This window comes from Poecilia reticulata, linkage group LG22 (assembly GCF_000633615.1).
Source record: "Poecilia reticulata strain Guanapo linkage group LG22, Guppy_female_1.0+MT, whole genome shotgun sequence".
NCBI lineage: Eukaryota > Metazoa > Chordata > Actinopteri > Cyprinodontiformes > Poeciliidae > Poecilia > Poecilia reticulata.
Genome location: NC_024352.1, coordinates 12,858,609 through 12,877,483, shown reverse-complemented (window position 1 = coordinate 12,877,483; position 18,875 = coordinate 12,858,609). Strand labels below are relative to the sequence as shown.

The following is an 18,875-nucleotide window of genomic DNA, read 5'->3' as shown; positions in this document are numbered from 1 at the left end:
AATATGAGTTCTGAAGGTAATTTTACTGTATTTAGAGCTGTTCGAGTAAAAAGGACCAAAATAAAAAATCCAGGCTGGATTTATTTATTTTTTAGATTTATTAAGGGAAATAACAACTCGTTCTCCCTTCCAATCTTCTCAGTTCTGTGATGCTTTGTGTTGGTTTATCACAGAAAATCCCACTAACGCAGGTTGTGGTTGTAACATGACAAACTGTGGAAAAGATCAAGGGTTAGGAATCCAAGGCACTGTATAGATCTCTGGAGAGAATCTTAATCTTCTTGCCTTTTCTTTTATTTACAAAGCTGGGTGAGATAATGGCATTAATGGAAAATTCAGTTCATTGCCCTCAGACTAAATTAGGAATAGCCCTCTTCACTGTTATTCTGTGATGAAAAGGTTTCGTTTGTAAATGAACATCTGCTGTAAGTTTGTCCTTCTGCTGTAAGTTTGCATCCCTGGGAAGGAATGCAAAAACTGCATGTGAATATCACAATCACCTGCAAGCCAAGAGCATGTGTTCTCTATAATCCTGACCGTTGCGTGCATCAGAGCATACTGTTAGCGATTTATCAAAGGCTCTTGTCTTTTCAGCTTCCACCCAAACTCTTACGTTCTACAACAAGGACACCCGAGGAGAGATTCAGAGAGCTGTCTTTAATGAAGCGCAAGTGAAGCGAATTTTCCATGGCAGTTTCCATAAGGTAAACATACCGCATGGTTCTAAAAAACACAAGTATCTGCTTGCACTTCATAGTGATAATTGTGAGAAAAAAAAACAAATGTTTTTCCAGTAATTTGGGGCATCTTAAAGTATTTTTTTCCCTTTCACATATAGTTTTTTTGACATGCTTTTATGTGTGTTAGTGTTGCTCTCATTTAATCTGCCTTAGATATTCTTTATTGTGAGCTTCGTTGCAGTGGAGCAGTTTCAAATTACCGATCAAAAGAACTCTACTTTCAGTCTTAGTGTTATCTTACTGTTGGGATTTTAGAGGTCCCCCTTTCTCACAAGTTGACATTTGAGCTTTGTTTTATTTAGACCAGGCACTTAATTTGATAAATGAGCTTCAGAGGCCATAAATAAGCTTAAATGCTGCTGGTGGGAGTGAAAGTCTGATGCCTTTGTGGTCGGGTGTAATGTGCAAAATGTCTGGTTCAGGACTTGATTTTCCAACCAGTCGCAGAGCCAAAGAGTAAATGATATTCTACTACAAACATTCAGTTTTTAGTACAGTGAAATTAAAATGAGCAAAAGATTACATAGAGACAGCTTCAAAGATGAAAATGATGTTCTTGGGGTATTTAAATCTGACTCATAGCATCTGATGAATGTTGTTGGTTTTTAGCTGTATGGCAACAGATTTAGGAGATTATGAGACCATGATACTTTGATTTAACAGCTTCGTTCAGCATAGCAGATCATGCAGTACTGTGCTGAAGATCTACATAGGTTTTTGTAAATAAGATCTACACTATTTTAGCTGCAGTATCTGTCAAAAGCACACCTCTAACTCAAAATATCAAACCTCACAGTAGTGGTATTGGTTTCTTTCCAGCATACAAATCCAAATATTAGATCCTTATGCTTGACTCTTCTTAAAAGTATTGCAATATGGTTTCTCACAAGATGCAAACAAAGACATCAAGAATCTCCATGAGAAATACAAAGCAGTTCTTGTTATGTATTAGCACTGTGGGATGTGGAAAGCAGAACAATAGAATGCAGTATGTTGTCCTGCTGACTTGGATGGATTTAACTACAGCCATCCGAGTTAAGTCAAACTGCATTTAAAGTTCCCTCACACAGACAATGAGTCCCTTTTTATCTGTGACGTAGATTCCTTTTTTCCTCCAACAGCAAGGTTATCATAATTAGTGATCTCTTTTTAATGAGCAAGAGTCTTATCCAACATCAAAGTTCACTCGAGAGATGTGCTGGCCCAAACATCAGAGGACACAAAATAGTTTTGCAGGTCAACCATTCGACAACTACGCAACTAATTGTGAGGTAACTTCATGAATGAATTGCTCTTTGGAAAATGCTGGCTCAGCAGTTGATGAAAATTAAATATTTCTTCACTTGTCTGGTTGGAAAGCAGACTTTGAACGTACTTGTGTGTGATTCGGTTCTCTCAGCTTGTGGCCGTAGTTGTCTGAATGTGCACCGGGTGGCTATTTGGTGGTGAAGTGTTGCCATTCCACGAGCTGGCGAGTCCGCAGTGGTCTACCTAGCTGCTTATTTGTTGGTCTGCAAAGTAAGTGCTGGCGCTGCCTGCGGTGGTGGTTTGAGTTTACATGTTGTCAGTGGTTTTTTTGAAACTTTTTTGGCTCTTTTGGGTTGACCTCAAAGAGTGTGTGTTTTTGGCATCCAAGCTGAAATCTCACTGACAGTGATCAGCCTTTTCAGCCTTTTGTTGGTTTTGACTAAAAGTACTTGGTTTTGCACATCATGTTTTTTTTATTTAATCTTTATTCATCATAACACCAATGGTACATATAGATCGGAGATTGTTTTTGAAGATACTACATAGCAATGGTCCTAAAAATGACCCCTGTTGCTCTCCCACACTTTGCTGATGTGATCCTCACTTTACAAAAAGTTCAAGCCAAGTATAGATGAAATTCAAGATGTTCTTATTTTCCTTGTCCTTTGCATGCACAAACAGAAATCTGAAACTTCCTTTAAAAAGATAAGATAATAATGCAAACTTTGGGTTTCAGGATTAGTGGCAGCACAGTTTTAATGCCAATGTAAATGAGAATCAACTCTCAGTGTTTATTGTGTTTCACTCTAGAAAATACAAACTTGTGTTTGTTTTATATATATATTTTCATAGAGAAATAAAATTGTTCGTGTATAAATGAAATTAAAACACTGTCTTTCAAGGTTTGGGATTTTGGAAAATGACAAAACGGGGAAGAGGGAGCCAGGAAAAATAAAACTCTATCTGCTGGGAATTATGCAAAGATGTTTAATCAGTTAAAGCAGAGCTGGAGTCAACATGCAGAGAGAAAGCTGAAGCAACAAAACAAATTGTTAGCAATTCATTAAGATGACCAATTTGTTAATGCTTTCTTGCATTGGGACCATCTCACAACTCAGTTGAGGGAGCCGTTTTTCGCTAGATTTACTTTTTATTGATTTCAGTATTTTCATAGGTTTGGGGAACCCTGAAGGGCATCACGGTTTACATTTATGCCAGGACCCTGGAATAAATGGCACCTCTTTCCCGTTTGTGGTCCACCAAATAGTTTGTTCTGCTTCCAAGGAAGTAGACTGTAATTTTGTGAATAGTTGCCAGGAACTATGGTCTGGTTTGTGGTTGATATAGCTTTGTGGAGAGAAATGGTAGCAAGCATTTTCCTGACATAAAGAGATCTTGTTTGACTTTAGAGTGGGGGAAAATTTGCAACTGCAAAGAGAAAAGTATGGAAAGTGTAGGACTTCTGATGGCGAGCCGCAGAAGATATTGTTTCAAGATGTGCGGATCGGGCCTCTATGCACAGGAAATCTAAGAATTTGGCACTTTTTTTGCTCAGTCGTTATATAATCACAGACCACAGATGAATAGCTAGCTGTTGCATAGATTTTTAAGGTCTAGAGTTGTCTAGATGCATCAAGTTTTTTGCTATATCAAAAAGGTTTTCTGGGTAATTTCATCTGTACTTAACAAGGTGTTTTATAGGCTTAAGACTTCTGAACTCCCCCAATTAAGCGGAATACAGTTACTATAGGGCCGTATTGTTCTCTTTTTGAGAACAAGCACATCTCTTCAAAAATATAAATGAGTCCCAGCACCATCTTTTTAAATTTCCAATTCACAGATTTATTGTGCATGAATAAATTGGGTGCAGGTGGTGTTCCAATAAGACAAGGATGTTTTGTTAAAAGCTTCCCCCTCTCCATCGTCTGTCTCTTCTAGATTCACATTACCATCTCACCAGAAAAAGTCAAACTCACTGTGGACTGCCAAGAGGTGGCAGAGAAACCCATCAAGGAGGCCAACAACATTACGCTGGAGGGCTACGAAGTGCTTGGCAAGATGGTCAAGTCTTCAGGTTCAAAGAAGACCTCAGCAACAGTAAGAGCAAAACAAGCCAAGCTTGTTAAAATGCAAAAGTGACATCTGGAAGAGGATCTAGCAGCGTTCAAAACAATGAACATCTCAAATCTGTAGTGCATTAATGCTGCAGCTAAATGTTAACTATTCCCAGGGTTGCCTGTTGAAAGAATGAAAGTCTGCAAGCCTTCATTTCTCCCTGGATCCTATTGTATTATTTTTTTTAAAACTCTGTACTTTTTTTTTTTATTAGGAATGGGAATTATTTGAAACACCCTTCAATGTATTCTCCCTCATCTTGTATCTTGTAGTTCCAGCTCCAGATGTTCGATATTGTCTGCAGCTTGAGCTGGATTAGCCGAGACAAATGCTGCGATCTGCCAGCCACAGTAAGTGTCATTTTAGACTTCCAAACAATTCCAAATAGGAATGGGATGGATATTGGCATATTGCAGTTTCTCACATTGTTTGTGAAATAACGGTCTTGTTTCTAGGAAAGTTGGTTGATTTTGTAGTTAATCAGAGAATAAATGGGCAAAGAGAGAGGAAGGAAGATATGCAGCAAAGGCTCCAAGGTTGGAAATTGAATGAGGACACATGACCAATATATATGGGGTGGTTGCTTTACAAATATGCTAAATGTGTTGAAACAAAGACAAAAATGAAAAGGACAACAGTGTTTACATTTCAGGTTGTCATTAGCATCTTTAATTAGCCTCGCAGACCACATTCCTAAAACAGCAGATCCTCTATCACCTCGAGATTGTCGATCAATAATGCTGAGATTTCTGAAAAATCTGCCAACATTTCTAATTCCAGCAAGTTATATGATAGGCAATCTGAAAAATACACCACAAAATGTCTTGTCCTATCGCTAAAAACAGCTGTTAAAAGAAAAAAAAACAAAAAAAAAACATCTCAAATTGTCTGGAAAGAACTTTGTATCCTGGGTAATTTTGATAATTTGACTATATGAAGCATGAGTCCCAATTGCATAAAAACAACTCCTTCCTTTGGCTCATGTAGCAGACAGTAAAAAGATTAAATTATGTTCTGTGGGAAATACATGGTACTTGCACTTTTTGCCAATTACAAGCAATTTATGTGTAATTTTCTCCAGATATGAACACATCACATCAATGATTGGAGTTGTAATTCGTTATGCTTAAAGACAACAATGCAGAAATGTGAAATGAATCTGCAGCTGCAGCATTTTGGTCTAAAAGCCCTATTGTCCGTGTCACACTTTCAACATTAATCCATTCTTGCCTTTTATGGGTTGCAAAACTGTCTCGTCTTTTATAAATCCCTAGCAAAGCAAAAGACAGAGATATCCAGGATAAGGTCATGAAATTAATTTCCTCTGTTTTAGATTGCCAGGAAATGTCTTCAGGTGTCAGAGTTTAAAAGGGAGAATAATAAAACTAAAGCAAGCACGTATGTTACATTTTTATCTCTGCATCTTCTTTCCCTCCAGCGAGATGAGGCCAAGTGTCCTTCCCTTCCCCACTCCTGTACTTGTACACAGGACAGTATCGGGCCCCAGGGGCCTCCTGGACCTTCGGTAAACCTTGCTATCACTGCTTTTTGTCTGTCCTCGCCTGATAAAATTGTTTTCTCAGAAGTCTTAGATGTTTTGAAGATAATGATAAAGCCATACTGTTTTCCACTAGGGTTGCACGTTCTTTGCACAGTTTGAACTTTATGCAGCCGAGAATGTTTCTTGCATAATCATTTTTTTTTTCTCCAAATGGAGAAAGCAGCACACAGAATGAAGCTAACGTCTTGCAAAGAAATGTGGGCTTAGGGATGAGTGTCAAGAGATAAATGTTTCATGATAAAACAACAGTCTGCAATATGTGTACTCAGTAAACTCACTTAGGCACTGCTAGGAAGTCCTATTGCCTGGGGTTTAATTTCAGAATTCGCTTCTGTTGTTACGCTTAGCCTGTGTTTCTGCCTCTTCACTTTTTTCAGGGCAGTCCAGGTACTAAAGGACCTCGAGGAGATAGAGGAACACCTGGCAACCCTGTGAGTTCAAATTTAAATCACTCAACGCATGCTGAAAATTGTTACTATTAAATACCATTATTGTGTCCTGTACCACTACTGTTTGTTTTTACACATGGTTGGGCAAAAGTTACACTACCTCTTGAACTTCTTTACAGTCATCTAATTAGTAAATAAAAAACACCTGTGAGCAAACAGCATCGTTTAGATCAACACCCACAGCAGACATGTCAGGAATGAAGTTGTGGAAAAATTTAAAGCATGGTTAGGCCAATAAATGATAACCCATACAGCCAAGGGGCACCTGGTAGATCTGCAGGAGCTGCAAAATCTGTCAACAAGGACTGCTGTGCATTCCACAAATCTGGCCTTTTCTGAAAAGTAAAGCTGCACAGTATCTTGCAAATAAATCATTGTCTAAATATCAGGGTGTGCAAAGTGTTTATCTAACTATTTGAAGTGCAATAATTGTTGGCTTATACATTCAAACTATGAACTCACATTTTTCATGCTGATGTAATATTTAGCCAGTTGAACAGAGTCACAGGCAGGAGATGCTCATGCAGGACAAAAAAAAAAAACATCACCAAAATGCTAAAGCTCACAGAGAGATGGATGCACAGATGAAAGAGGAAAGAAGTCAACAGTCTTATATCTGAGCCTGTATCGGGAAGATTTCCTGATGCCGTGCAGCACTACAGATGAGTGGCAAAATTGTTGAAAAACTAAGAGAAAGCTAAAAGAATCCCACTCTGCAGTTTGCCTCTAGCTATTTAAGAAGACGCAGCAAATGTTTGAGAAAATGTGCTTGTTAAATTGATTAGTTATAGTTTAACTGGGTCTGAGTCTAAAGATTAAATGTAAAACTATATGTAGAAGCTAAATGAAAAATAATAAACAAACTATATTTGCATGCTTAACTACATAATCTCAGTCTACTAAATTCAAATGTAATATGTTATTCTACGTTTTTATTGGTGCAGATTGGTTCTTTTTCATCAAAGGCATACTCTGATTTGTTGCAAAAACAATCTGTTTGTGATTTGCTGGTGGTGTCATTCCTTTAAATATGTTTTATGTTGCAAACGTAGTTGCTAACACAATAACGGCGTGAATGTGAAAGACACATGATGTTTCATGTGTACCAAAAAAATGTTGAGCGAGCGTTTGTGAAATTTAAACACTCAACACCGTTTATGATGTTTGTTAACCCAGATACCTGTGCCAACATCAGCTTTGCTGCACGCTCATATTAGTGGTATAAATACAAACCCACACCCACAGATGTACATGTTTTGTGCAAAACTGTAAGGAAACTGAATGTACTTAACCATCTCATGAAGAAAAATGTGGGTGTTAAAGCGCCCACATCCCTTATCTGAATCAGAATCAGAATGGTTTTATTTTTACTGTATCGAAGCACAACAAAATTAATTGCCCTTTATTGAGGTGCGAAGCCTATGGTTAGAATGGCCTATGCCAGAATATCGATGGGACTTGTGTGCATGACTTAGAAATCCCTCTTACAGATTCTGTTTGTTGAATCTGATTGAGCTTCCGCTATAATATTTTAAAAAGCAAGAATGGGCAGTTTCTAGATGAGTAAAGCTTGTAGAGACATGCTGCAAAACACTTGCAGCTGTAATAACAGTAAAAGGTGGTCTTACAAAGAATTCATCCTCGGACTTAGTGCACTTCCATCTTATTGTCAAAATAATGCATACATTTTCTTCCAATTTATAATTATGCACTATTTTCTATTGATCTATCACATATAATTACAATAAAATACTTTGCAGTTTATGATCACATCATGACAAAATGCATAAAATCTCATATTTTATGCATTTTGTATTCAGAAAATGCATAAGTCTTGAATACTAGATATACAAGGTTTGGAAATCTAGAATATCAGCAGTGGTTAGATAAGAAGTAAACTATTCCAGAGGTCTGCCTCTTAAAGTTTAATTTCTCCTCCTCATAGAAATTGCACACATCTGAAAACAGTTAAATGTATATTTCCCCACAGTAAATTTCAAGGAGGCCCCCGTCAAATATTTTGAAGGTCCATTTCCCAGAACTGTCATTGTTAAACAACGAATCATCTGTCAGCACAGTTTCAGGCATAATTGAGTTTGACTTTAACCTTCTTTCCAAATATTGTGATTTTCTACCACCTTGCTGATGATGTGTGTATTGCCGCAGGGTCCAATGGGTCCACGTGGTGAGTCAGGAGTCCCAGGTACGATGGGGCCGCCAGGTCCACAAGGCCCTACAGGACTTTCTCGGCCTGGAGAACCTGTAAGTTAGTTTTCATTGACAAATCCTTTTTTGCAATCAACTGTGTTTTGTTAATTGTACCATTTGCATTCCCTGCCTACCTTCTAATTGAATGCCTGATCCAACCTTTGCTACAATTCAGCACTTAGTGGGATTTATAGCTGGCGTCAAAATACATCTCCCTCCCCTCTTCTAACTTCCAGACATCCAGAGAGCGCCGTTATTTTCTTTACTGATCCTATTAAAAATATCCCATCAATCACAAACATGGTACAAATGAATGGGTAAAGTAAAGTCTGCGATCCTTTCTTTTCCCTCTTCCTATGTTTTCAGGGTCGCCCAGGACCTAAGGGAGATCGTGGAGATCCAGGCATTACTGGTTTGCAAGTAAGAACTTTTTACTCATTTGTGGTTTATGATCAGGAAACTAGAAACTGTCCACAGGGAGCAGCATTTACACTGGAATGTGAATTTAGTCCAATAATCAGGATGAAACCACAATGAGATTCGGGAACTTTATCATGCCAACCCTAAGGGAGACCAAACTCTTAATTCGGTCCTCTTGAGTGACAAACTGTAAAAGAACAGAAATGCCTTAAATTGAAATAAGGAATAGATGTTATTTGTTACTCCAGACAATAAAAGATCCGTGTAATTGAAACAGAATGGGATTTATAAAGACTTAAAGTGACCTCTAGGTGTTTGAGCATGTAACCAAAGTTCATAGAGGCTCTTTACATTTCTGTTACTTATGTCAGCAGTCAAGTTTGAGCCATTTATCATGGAGCGAAAATCATGTGGTGAAAGGGTGATTTTATCCAGCTGATGTCATTCATTCAACTCCCACCATTGAGCTGGTGAGGAAATCACCACTGCTTGGGCTTGAAATAAGAGAAAATCCCACCCTGTAATATTCAAAGTCTATTGGCAGCAGCGCATCTTTGCAATTTGACCTAATGTGGCCTGTTGTAGAGGAACAACGACCATATGAGACACAGGAGACTTTTAAGAGTTTCTTCAAGCAAAACAATGTGTTATCTTTGGCTAAATATGTATGAAAGAAGTGCATTTTCAGCATATTAAAAGCCTTTAGATGCAGTAGGAGGGCTACATAAATGGACACAGTTTTTGGTGATTTGTTTATGGTAAAGTGTGTGTGTTTTTTTTCCCAGGGACCTCCTGGGCCACGCGGTCCTCTGGGCCCTGTTGGACCAAGCGGAGCTCGGGTAAGAATCCCATGCTAGCATGGAGTACGTACAGAGTCAAAAGCCCTTAAAATGAATCGAGCTCTTTAGCATCATGCCTTATATGGTATCTTAAGTAAGCTGTTGGTGTTTAAGTGTATTCACATGTATTTAAGCCTGTAAAGGTGTTACTACTTAAGTTAAAAAGGCACCCTTAAGACAAAAAAGCCCCTTATATTATGACAATGATATATTAAACTACCATGCTCCCCAAGGAGCTGTAACACACATGTGACTCTGTGTTGTTTCTTTTAAAGGGGCCACCAGGAAAAGAGGGGACATCTGGACCCAGAGGCCCACCGGGGCCCATGGTGAGTATCTATAGGTACCAAATAAATAATGCTTAATCCTTTATTTTACTGATATTGTATATCTGCAAAAAAAAAAAAAAAAAAAAAAAAAAAAGAAATGGCTCCTCTGGCTTCACAGTTCCACTCTGCTGGAACAGCACATAAAAACCAGACTGGCTCCCCAACTCTTGTGAGAATGATGCATGCATCTCTCATTTTCCCTTTTGCAGTGGTTTGCGGAGGTCTGAATCTGCTTAATCCAGCCATCATGTTAACAGAGCGCACATGGTCTATAGCATCCAGAGTGCCACAAGAGTCATTAGCGAGATGGCTGGTGTACTTGCACTTCCATGTCCTCCGCTGTTCTTGGCAGCTGATTTTCCCCCACTGCAGATGTCAGAGCACAAATCCCAACTTGACACTTGTTATACAACTGTTAACTGGGAGCAGGAGTAAAATGTTGCGCTAAGATTTACTAAGAAAGATTTCAAATATATTTCTTTTTTAGGGAAGTCCTGGAAATCCAGGTATACCAGGAATCACTGGAAAACCAGGCAAACCAGGAGACCCAGGAAGCCCAGTATGTACTGACCACATAAATAAAAATATACAATGAAAGAAAATGTTTTATGCTTGATTTGACTTAGTTTTTGTTTTTGAAAGGGACTTGTTGGCCTTAAAGGAGAAAAGGGAGAGAAGGTAGGTTGTATCTAAATGCAGGTTTTACACATTTCTGTGTCAAGAAAAGGGACTCTTGTCTTCATTAAGCTGTCTTTGATTTCCAGGGAGACTTTGCATCCCAGAACATGATGCGTTCCATTGCCAGACAAGTTTGTGAACAGCTTGTGAACAGTGAGCAAAAACATCTCCCAAGCTTCTGGCAGTTTAATAGTCCTTGACAAGTTCTACTTGATGAAATCCATCTGAATTTTGCAGGCCAGATGAGCAGAATTGATGTGCTGCTCAACCAGATTCCCTCCGGATATCGCAGCAACACTCCTGGACCTCCAGGTCTTCCCGGCCCTCCCGGAGAGACAGGATCCCGAGGAGAGCCCGGACAACCTGGAAGATCTGGATTCCCTGGAACTCCAGGATTACCTGGAAATCAAGGAGAAAGAGGTACTTTTCAGAACCCATGGGAATATATTGACTGTTTGTAATAGTTTTAATGTTGAGCAACAAAAAGAACCCAAAATATGTTATATTAATCAAAATTCCCTTAATCTGTATAACCACATCATGATGCTGCCACCACCATGTTTTATACTGGGGAACGATGTGTTAAGGGTGTTAGTGTTTAACTCATTTTCTTCAATTTTTTTTGCAGGTTTACCAGGAGAAAAAGGGGAAAGAGGAGCCCCAGGAAACGATATTAGAGGACAAAGAGGCCCATCTGGACCACCGGGTAATACAGTTAATGTTATTTTGATATTTTCTAAAGAAGGAAATCAACTTAAATATCAAATTACAACAGGTCCAAGGTCACCAAATCATACTAAATGTTTCCGTTCAGTTTTTTTTTTTTTTTGCACTGGCAAAACTTAACCAGAGTCAGTAATATGAAACTTCCTCTGTTGTATCTATTTGGACAAAAGAAGTCTATGCTTACAATTCAACACCTTTATTTGGGCTGTCACAGTACATAAATTAAATTCCCATGTTTTTTTCCCCTTTTTTCTAGGCGGGGGTTCTGTCATATGAATATCATGTTTCGCCACCACTTTTGAATATTCAGAGCTAATGGTGGTTATATATTCAGGAAGGATTAAATTAAAACTAAATGGACTAGTTTTGTCCATTCTAACTCGGAGCTAAAATGCTGTTGCAGAAACATCTAAAATTTCTTATGTTTTTAGAGCGTTTCCCTAAATGCATTCTATGATTTTCTCTAGCATTTCCGTCCCTTTTGCCGTTCAAATCAAAGCAACAGGAAACGTTTATTTATGTCTGTTACTCAACAGCAAACACTGAAGACGCTGTCTCTGAATAAAGTGAGAAAACACCAAGGACTAGAGAGAGGAAGTCTACACTGATGACTCAGTTCTATGAGTGTGTGTGTTGGGGGTGGGGAGAGAGGGTGAAGAGATTTAGATTGTTGGAGAATGAGCTTTCCTTGGTGGCTACATTGACAACACATGGATTCACTTTGCGGAGAAGGGGGAGGGGAGAAAGGGGAAAATTCCATCCTGAGTTTGTGCTGTCTAGACAGATGGGTTGGGGGTAACTCCACTCAATCCCAGACTGTGTCTCGCTTTTTATTTTTTTTTGTTCTTAGTCAAACTCTCTAATTGAGCAGTTGAAAAATTGAAACTGCAGCTCCATGACCCCGAAATGTTTCCATGGAAAGTTTACAGGTGATGTCACTCAAATGCCAGAGGGACTCCCTTTCCTAAACGGGCCTCACTCTCTTGTGCAGGGCCACCAGGAGAGTCGAGGACAGGTCCCCCGGGTCCTTCTGGTTCCTCTGGGCCTCGTGGGCCTCAAGGCCGTCAAGGTGTTCCAGGTGTGAGGGGACCACCAGGCCCCCCTGGATACTGCGACTCCTCTCAGTGTGTGGGCATTCCATATAATGGACAAGGATACACAGGTACACCCACTACTGTCTAAGTCCTGCATGGTTTGACTTATAAAAAATAGATGAAATGTATGCAGACTAATTATATTTCCAACTCATTGCTATACTTTATTGATGATGTTTGGAGGTCTTTATGTAGGGGTTCCTAATAGTTATTAAGCAAAGTTAAAACCTAATGTGAAGGACTGGAACACACAGATTAAAATGTTGAACTTTGACATGAACTGTATATGAAAGTCATGTCTTGAAGAAACAGGACAATAGTGTAAAGTAATTACATTATGCAGATGCCTTAACTGTCTGAAATCTTCACCATGGAGCTCTTTGCGACTTGCTTTGTTGGTGCTAACATACTGTTAGTACTGTTTTATACGTCAAAATCTTTGATATTTAAATCAAAATCGTTAGGTCTCAAAGGATCGGATGTAAAGACCCTTTGAGTGTTTCGATAAAACTTTTTCCTTATAACTTTCCTTCCGCTAAGCTGCAAACTGTTCAGTTTCCCGCAAATGAAATGCAACTCATACAACAATAGATAGTTGCAATTATCATCACAGTGAACTTTAAAATAAATTTCTTTAGTTTAATCAAATACTCATCAGAGTTACTTCAGTCCATTTCTCAGTCAAACAAAACTATATCATTGATATTTCAGCTTGCAATGCCTTTTCAGTTTATCACGTGCAGATTAAAAGTTGTTCTGCTACACAGACTCTGTACTTTCCTTGAAAGTTTAAAAACATATATGGTTGGTGTTGAGTTTAACAATGGCCTGATACTAATCATTTAGAAATGCCATTTTAGAGAATTTTCTACATGATGCAAAGTTTCAGACAGCCGATTATAACTATAGTTTCTTGACTTTATAGCCTCTTTTAGCTAATGTTCCTTTTATGTTGCTGAGGCCAAGTTGTTAATTCTACTTTTAAGAAGGATCCAAATAATGTGACACTTTTGGCTTTGGAGGTCTTTCTTTGTGGAGCTTTAGCGCACTAATTAGCCACCAGAGACCCCAAGCATCTGACTTCTAGCCAGATTAACCATCCATCTTATACATTTTTACACTGAAAACATTTTTGTACATAGGTCAAAATAGTACAATCCCATGTGTATTATTTCTAATGTGAATGAAGCCAGAACTTTGGCAAGTTTTACAACAGGTATTCTGGGAATAGGAGGGACCCCTTGTAAAATACTACATTTTAATACCTCCTGACATTTGATGTTTAGTTTTGAAAGTTGCATGAAAGCAATTAGCTGATGTATGATGACTTACATTGCACATTAATTAACTGCTAGTAACGCACACCCTTTTTTGAACTGTTTTCAGGTTTGGCATAGTAAACTTTCTAAGTCGTCAGTGCCGCTTACGTTCTGAGGTCCTGTTTCTGAGATGTTTGTCCAGTTGCTTTGGGGCTTGTAAGAATAATCACCATGGACATATTTAACATTACAAAAGGAAAAAAAAAATGCAAAAAGAAAGAAAACGGAGCGTGCTGGCACTAACAGAATGTCACGGCTACAAGCTACAGTGATGGCAACCTGCTGGCCTGTTTGCATATTGAACTACAAACCAATGGGGAAAAAATACAGAGACTGGGCATTTTCTACGAAGGACGCAGCATGTACAAACCGACCAACTCAGCTACTAACAAAGAGGATATCAGAATAATACAGAGGTGTAAATAAAGCTAATTTTTCTTTTCTTTTTGCTTTGTAAATGACTGAACCGGGACATTTTACTAATAACAAAGAAAAGAAAATTCATGTTAACCTTTTCATTGAGCTTGTGCCTCATAACCCACTGCTTACTTACACCTGGCATAACCCCTGTTCATGACGCTTTAGTGACCTTTTAGCTCTGTAGCTCTGATCCAGACTAAAGCATGTTTCATTTGTTTATTTAGTCATCATGGTATTTGTGTACATTGGTTGAGTCAGTGCAAAATGTGTTTCTCCAGCCAATTCATGTGTTTTTTTTTGATAGTGGTATAAGCTGGTCATTTTACCACTTTTTAAAAAAAATGAAATATCATGTTGGATTTTACTGTAAAAGTTTGAAATTAAATTTAAAGGTATTTTAATTTTCATTTGTTTTTGTGGTACTAAAGGAGGCAATAATTTCTATTTTTAACGAGAACATTTGTTAAGTCTACAGTGTAGTATTAAAATTGTTTATGTAAAAATGTTTTTTTTGTTTGTTTTTTTTTTAAATTGGCCAAATATATTTTTTAGCCACCCGCTACCAGCCTGCATCTGAGGTAGAGACTATACCTGTGGAGCCAGTTGGAGAATTTGGAGAATTTGAGACAATACAGTCACGCGGTGACTCCAGAGGCCAGCGAAGACAGAGGTCACTACAATCAGACAATACAGGAAGACTGGCATCATAGCTACATACAAACAGGATTTCCCAGAATAAATAATTCCCAAACATTTAAAGAGGGTACGCAGAGAAAAACAAAATACTTATATGGGTTTGATACCTCTGGCTTTATTGAACATATATATAAATATATTTTTGACACAAGAAAGTGTAGCAAGTAGACTAGCTTTGTTACAGACCTGTGTGCTTGCTAAGTGTTTCCCTTTCGTGTCTGCCTGTAATATACCTGCAAATGTTCATCAGACTCAAGTTTGTAAAGCACTAATCATGTGAAAAACGACAACAAAGTAGTCCAGTATGTGTGTTCGTAGACAGTAACAAAATGCCTGAATTGTTTCCGATTTCAAAACGTTACGCTTTATCAGATCCTTCACTGGTAGCCAACAATTTTACGCCCAACCATTTCAGTTTTGTGCCATTTTTTTTGCCGCCTGTAAACAATGAGATATTCTGACTAACTGTAGCAAATCAAATCAGTTTTTTTTTTTGTTGTTGTTGTTGTGTTACCAAATGTTACATTGCATGAATATGTTGTATATTTACTGAAGTCAGAATATAGTTGTTTTTTTTTTCCTTTTTTTTCTGTCATAGCAGTAAGGATTTGGTGGCAAAACTATGGATATAGGATTGCTTTTTTCAACTGTTTCAACTGCACATTTTGTGAATTTACACGCAGCCTTATTTTCTTATTTATTTCTGAAACGGAAGAGGCATTTTTCAATAAAACTACTGAAAATGTTACGCTTGTCTGGATATTTCCTCATTTTTGTATGAGTTTGATGAACTGAACTTCTATGTCCCGATAGAGCCTTGCATTACAGCAGAATAATGCAATGTATTTGATTGCATTAAAGTAGTACATGATTGTGAAGTAAATATAAAATGATACTGAAAGGTGCATTCAACCTCATTTACCCTGATGCCTTTAAATAAAAAAAAAATAGTGTAAATAATTGCCTTCAGATTCACCTAAATACTCAATGATTTTTTTTTTTGATTATTCAGGCATAGCATTGTTGTCTTCCTTTTTAATAACCGTCTTTCTAGTTTGGCGTTGGATTTCATTTGTAACAGGATAAGTTTAGCCTAATTACAACTGCATACTTCACTATTCGGATTTTAATTTTGTTAGTATTTTGAAAACCATGTAGCCCATGTTCATTCAACTTAACAGTACTGCATTACTTTCCGTTAGTTTTCCACATACAATTCCAATAACATTGTGGTTTTCACATAAGAAAATGAGCAAAGCCCAATAGTATATGGCATCTAAAGCCAAAGCTCGGTTGCCAAGACCATCAAAATGTCAGATCTACAGCTGGTGTTGAGTCTAAATTCCTCTGAAGGAGTTTGTTTGGTCATGAGCGACAGATCTGATTTCTCTCTGTGCAAGTCCTGAAGATATGCTTTGAAGTTCTAACCTTTATTTATTTTGACAGCATAAGATATTTTTTATTTTGAGTTCTCCAGAAAGTCAACTTGTGCCTGGGCAATATGACAGGATACAGGAGGGAGTTTGAGAACAAATTCACCATCAGACGAACTGCAGATTTTTCATAACTTGGCATTCACCCCATCAGGATTATGCTAGAATGTCTATGCGGAAACATTGCAGACGCATTTGAGCCAATACCTGTGTTGCGCTGATATTTCCGCCGATTGAGCACATCTAATGACACAACAGGACCTAAACGAGATCCTTTTTGATGAAAGAAAAACAAGCCAGAGAAGTTCTGAACAAATGCCGGAGATTAAACTGGGAGTGAAGCACTGAGGTCAAGATCACCACACTGAACAGGCGTGTGAAAACTCCCTGCAAAAGAAAACCTTTTATGTTCGGCTGCTATATCTTGATATGCTTAAGGAAATTGTGAAACACTTCTAAAAAAAAAACTAAAAAAAACTGAAAGCTTACAGAGGCTTGTATTTTATTGGGTATGGAAAAAGTATTTTACGTGTGAGAGCAGCTGTTGCCTTACTTCACATATATTAAAACGCTTACAAGAAAATTGCATAACATTATGCACATTCAATGGAATCCATGTCAAATGGTGCTCAGTTCATTCGCCTCTTCGAACAAAATCCACTTGCAGAATTTTTCTGTAGCCTTAAACCCACTGTAATGTTTTCATGAACCTACCTGGTCATCAAATGACATTAGTTAACAATCCAGCATACATCTGTGTTCATTTTGGAACATGAATTCTTTCAGGCTCCTACAGAACTTGTGGCTGTTCGAATGCTGGCACGGTGTTTTTTTTTATCTTGCCGTCTGAACTGGTATTTGAAGAAACATACCAGTTATGTGTGTCTAAACTTCAGCAGTCCTGTCGGGTCTTTGAAGTGTTTGAGTTAACTTTGATTGGCTCCCGTTGTAAAACATTCCATGCATACTGGAGATGAATGCTTTGGAATTCGCAGTGTCCTGGTGCGTTATGATCAGGTCCCAGCTGACCACCTAGAATGCAATTTCAATGCTACATGAGTCTCCACCAAGTGGTCAAAAATTATTACCTGAATTAATCAGACACCAACTTCTAAGTTGAGCAAAGTGTTTGCTTAAAATGGGGTGAGATTAGATGACTTTACTTCTGGGAGACTGCAGCATTTGTATTAGAATTATTTCTGCAAGCATTTGCTTGTACCATCAGACATGTGGTACAGTAGACCTCGGGTATTCTCAGGGGTCAGAGACCACAACTGCTCACAAATAGCTAAAATCCGTGAATACTTGAGATTCTATCTAAAAACACATATAACTTCCTATTTTAACACTTCAAAAACCACATATACCTGAAAATGCCTCAATAAGTACAGCGGAAACCATCTTACTACCACAGAAGCTAATGTCTACAATTAAAATTTACTTGTATAGCACATTTCAGCAGCAAAGCAGTTCAAGTGCTTTATGTCATAAAAACGCCATACAGTCACCAATTATGAAAAAAGCAGTAAACTTTGCATTTTACCATAATCAAAATCATCAAGACACTCAAATATGTCAATTAATGTTGCATTTACTATTAATCAAAGGTAGGTGGGTTTTTAATCTTGATTGGAAGCTACTCAGTGTTTCAGCTGTTTAGCAATTTTCTGGAAGTTTCATGTTGGAAGCAACATGAAAGTGCTACTGCAGATGTTACTCAGTAAGCTGTTGCTAGCTTACCAAAGTGAGTGAGGTAGTTGATGCCACCCACCTTGCTTAGCTGGGCCATAAAAAGTTAAGCGCTAAAGTCTTTCCTCTGTCTTCAACCCCCAGAATGCCATGTGGTTCTGAAACAGAGTTCAATTAAATTATCTACATTCTATCCGATTTTCTATTTTCTATTGATCATATCGCGATACCTACTTTTATTTATTTTTTTGTATTATGTCCCAGCTCTAGTTTTACAACAACATAAAGTATTCTTGATTTTTTTACAGCATTCCATTCAAACCCACTTTAGCAAAGTAATGGCCATTTTGTTGATTATATTATGATGCTATTTAAATTTGAAGTAAGGTTTTAATTTAAGAATAAGATCTGCTGGTTGCTAAAGCAGTTAAATATAACGATGGAATAGCTTGAGTTGGACTTGCCAGTTAATAAAACCTTTTGAAGGGAATGAAACAGTCCTTTTGAACTCAAAGGACTGTTTGATTCCTCGGAGGGCAAGTATTCATTCACCGCACAGACATAAGTTTTCCACTTACTGAGATGCCAAAAGCAACAGCGAAGTAATACTCTCCTCAGTTTGGCACAACCAGTAGTTCTCCAGCTTATGTCGCAAAAACTGGAATTATTTTGTGAGAAAGTAAAAAAAAAGTCCTTATTTAGCCTTTTACATGTGACTGAATGTCCAAGAAATAAAGTATCAAATACAATTTACTTTATTTTAGTATCCATTTAAAATAGTATGCGTCACACAGTATGTGATATATCCATAACAATAACTGTAGTACACAGCGACTTTTACAAATGTGTTAGACATTTATATATTTTGTTGGTCATATATTGATTTCGAATTTAACAATGCAAGATTATAT

At 37.8% G+C, this 18,875-nt stretch overlaps 1 protein-coding gene across 5 annotated transcripts in view; it reads left to right on the top strand.

Annotated features, from left to right (window-relative positions):
* Window positions 1-15,590, top strand: part of col12a1a (collagen, type XII, alpha 1a) — a 63,622-nt gene extending 48,032 nt beyond the window's left edge. For 4 of the 5 annotated variants that reach the window (XM_008399530.2, XM_008399529.2, XM_008399531.2 and 1 more), the window contains 16 exons: window positions 595-704; window positions 3,927-4,085; window positions 4,376-4,453; window positions 5,542-5,628; window positions 6,042-6,095; window positions 8,280-8,375; window positions 8,688-8,741; window positions 9,527-9,580; window positions 9,856-9,909; window positions 10,397-10,468; window positions 10,552-10,587; window positions 10,674-10,740; window positions 10,825-11,007; window positions 11,216-11,293; window positions 12,305-12,475; window positions 14,699-15,590. In XM_008399530.2, the coding sequence (XP_008397752.1) occupies window positions 595-704; window positions 3,927-4,085; window positions 4,376-4,453; window positions 5,542-5,628; window positions 6,042-6,095; window positions 8,280-8,375; window positions 8,688-8,741; window positions 9,527-9,580; window positions 9,856-9,909; window positions 10,397-10,468; window positions 10,552-10,587; window positions 10,674-10,740; window positions 10,825-11,007; window positions 11,216-11,293; window positions 12,305-12,475; window positions 14,699-14,856 (1,511 nt within the window). In that variant the 3' untranslated portion in view covers window positions 14,857-15,590. Of the gene's footprint in view, window positions 1-594; window positions 705-3,926; window positions 4,086-4,375; window positions 4,454-5,541; window positions 5,629-6,041; window positions 6,096-8,279; window positions 8,376-8,687; window positions 8,742-9,526; window positions 9,581-9,855; window positions 9,910-10,396; window positions 10,469-10,551; window positions 10,588-10,673; window positions 10,741-10,824; window positions 11,008-11,215; window positions 11,294-12,304; window positions 12,476-13,793; window positions 14,548-14,698 lie in introns of those variants that run through there. The other variant, XM_008399532.2, reaches the window with a different exon arrangement.
* The last annotated feature ends 3,285 nt before the right edge of the window (window positions 15,591-18,875 follow it).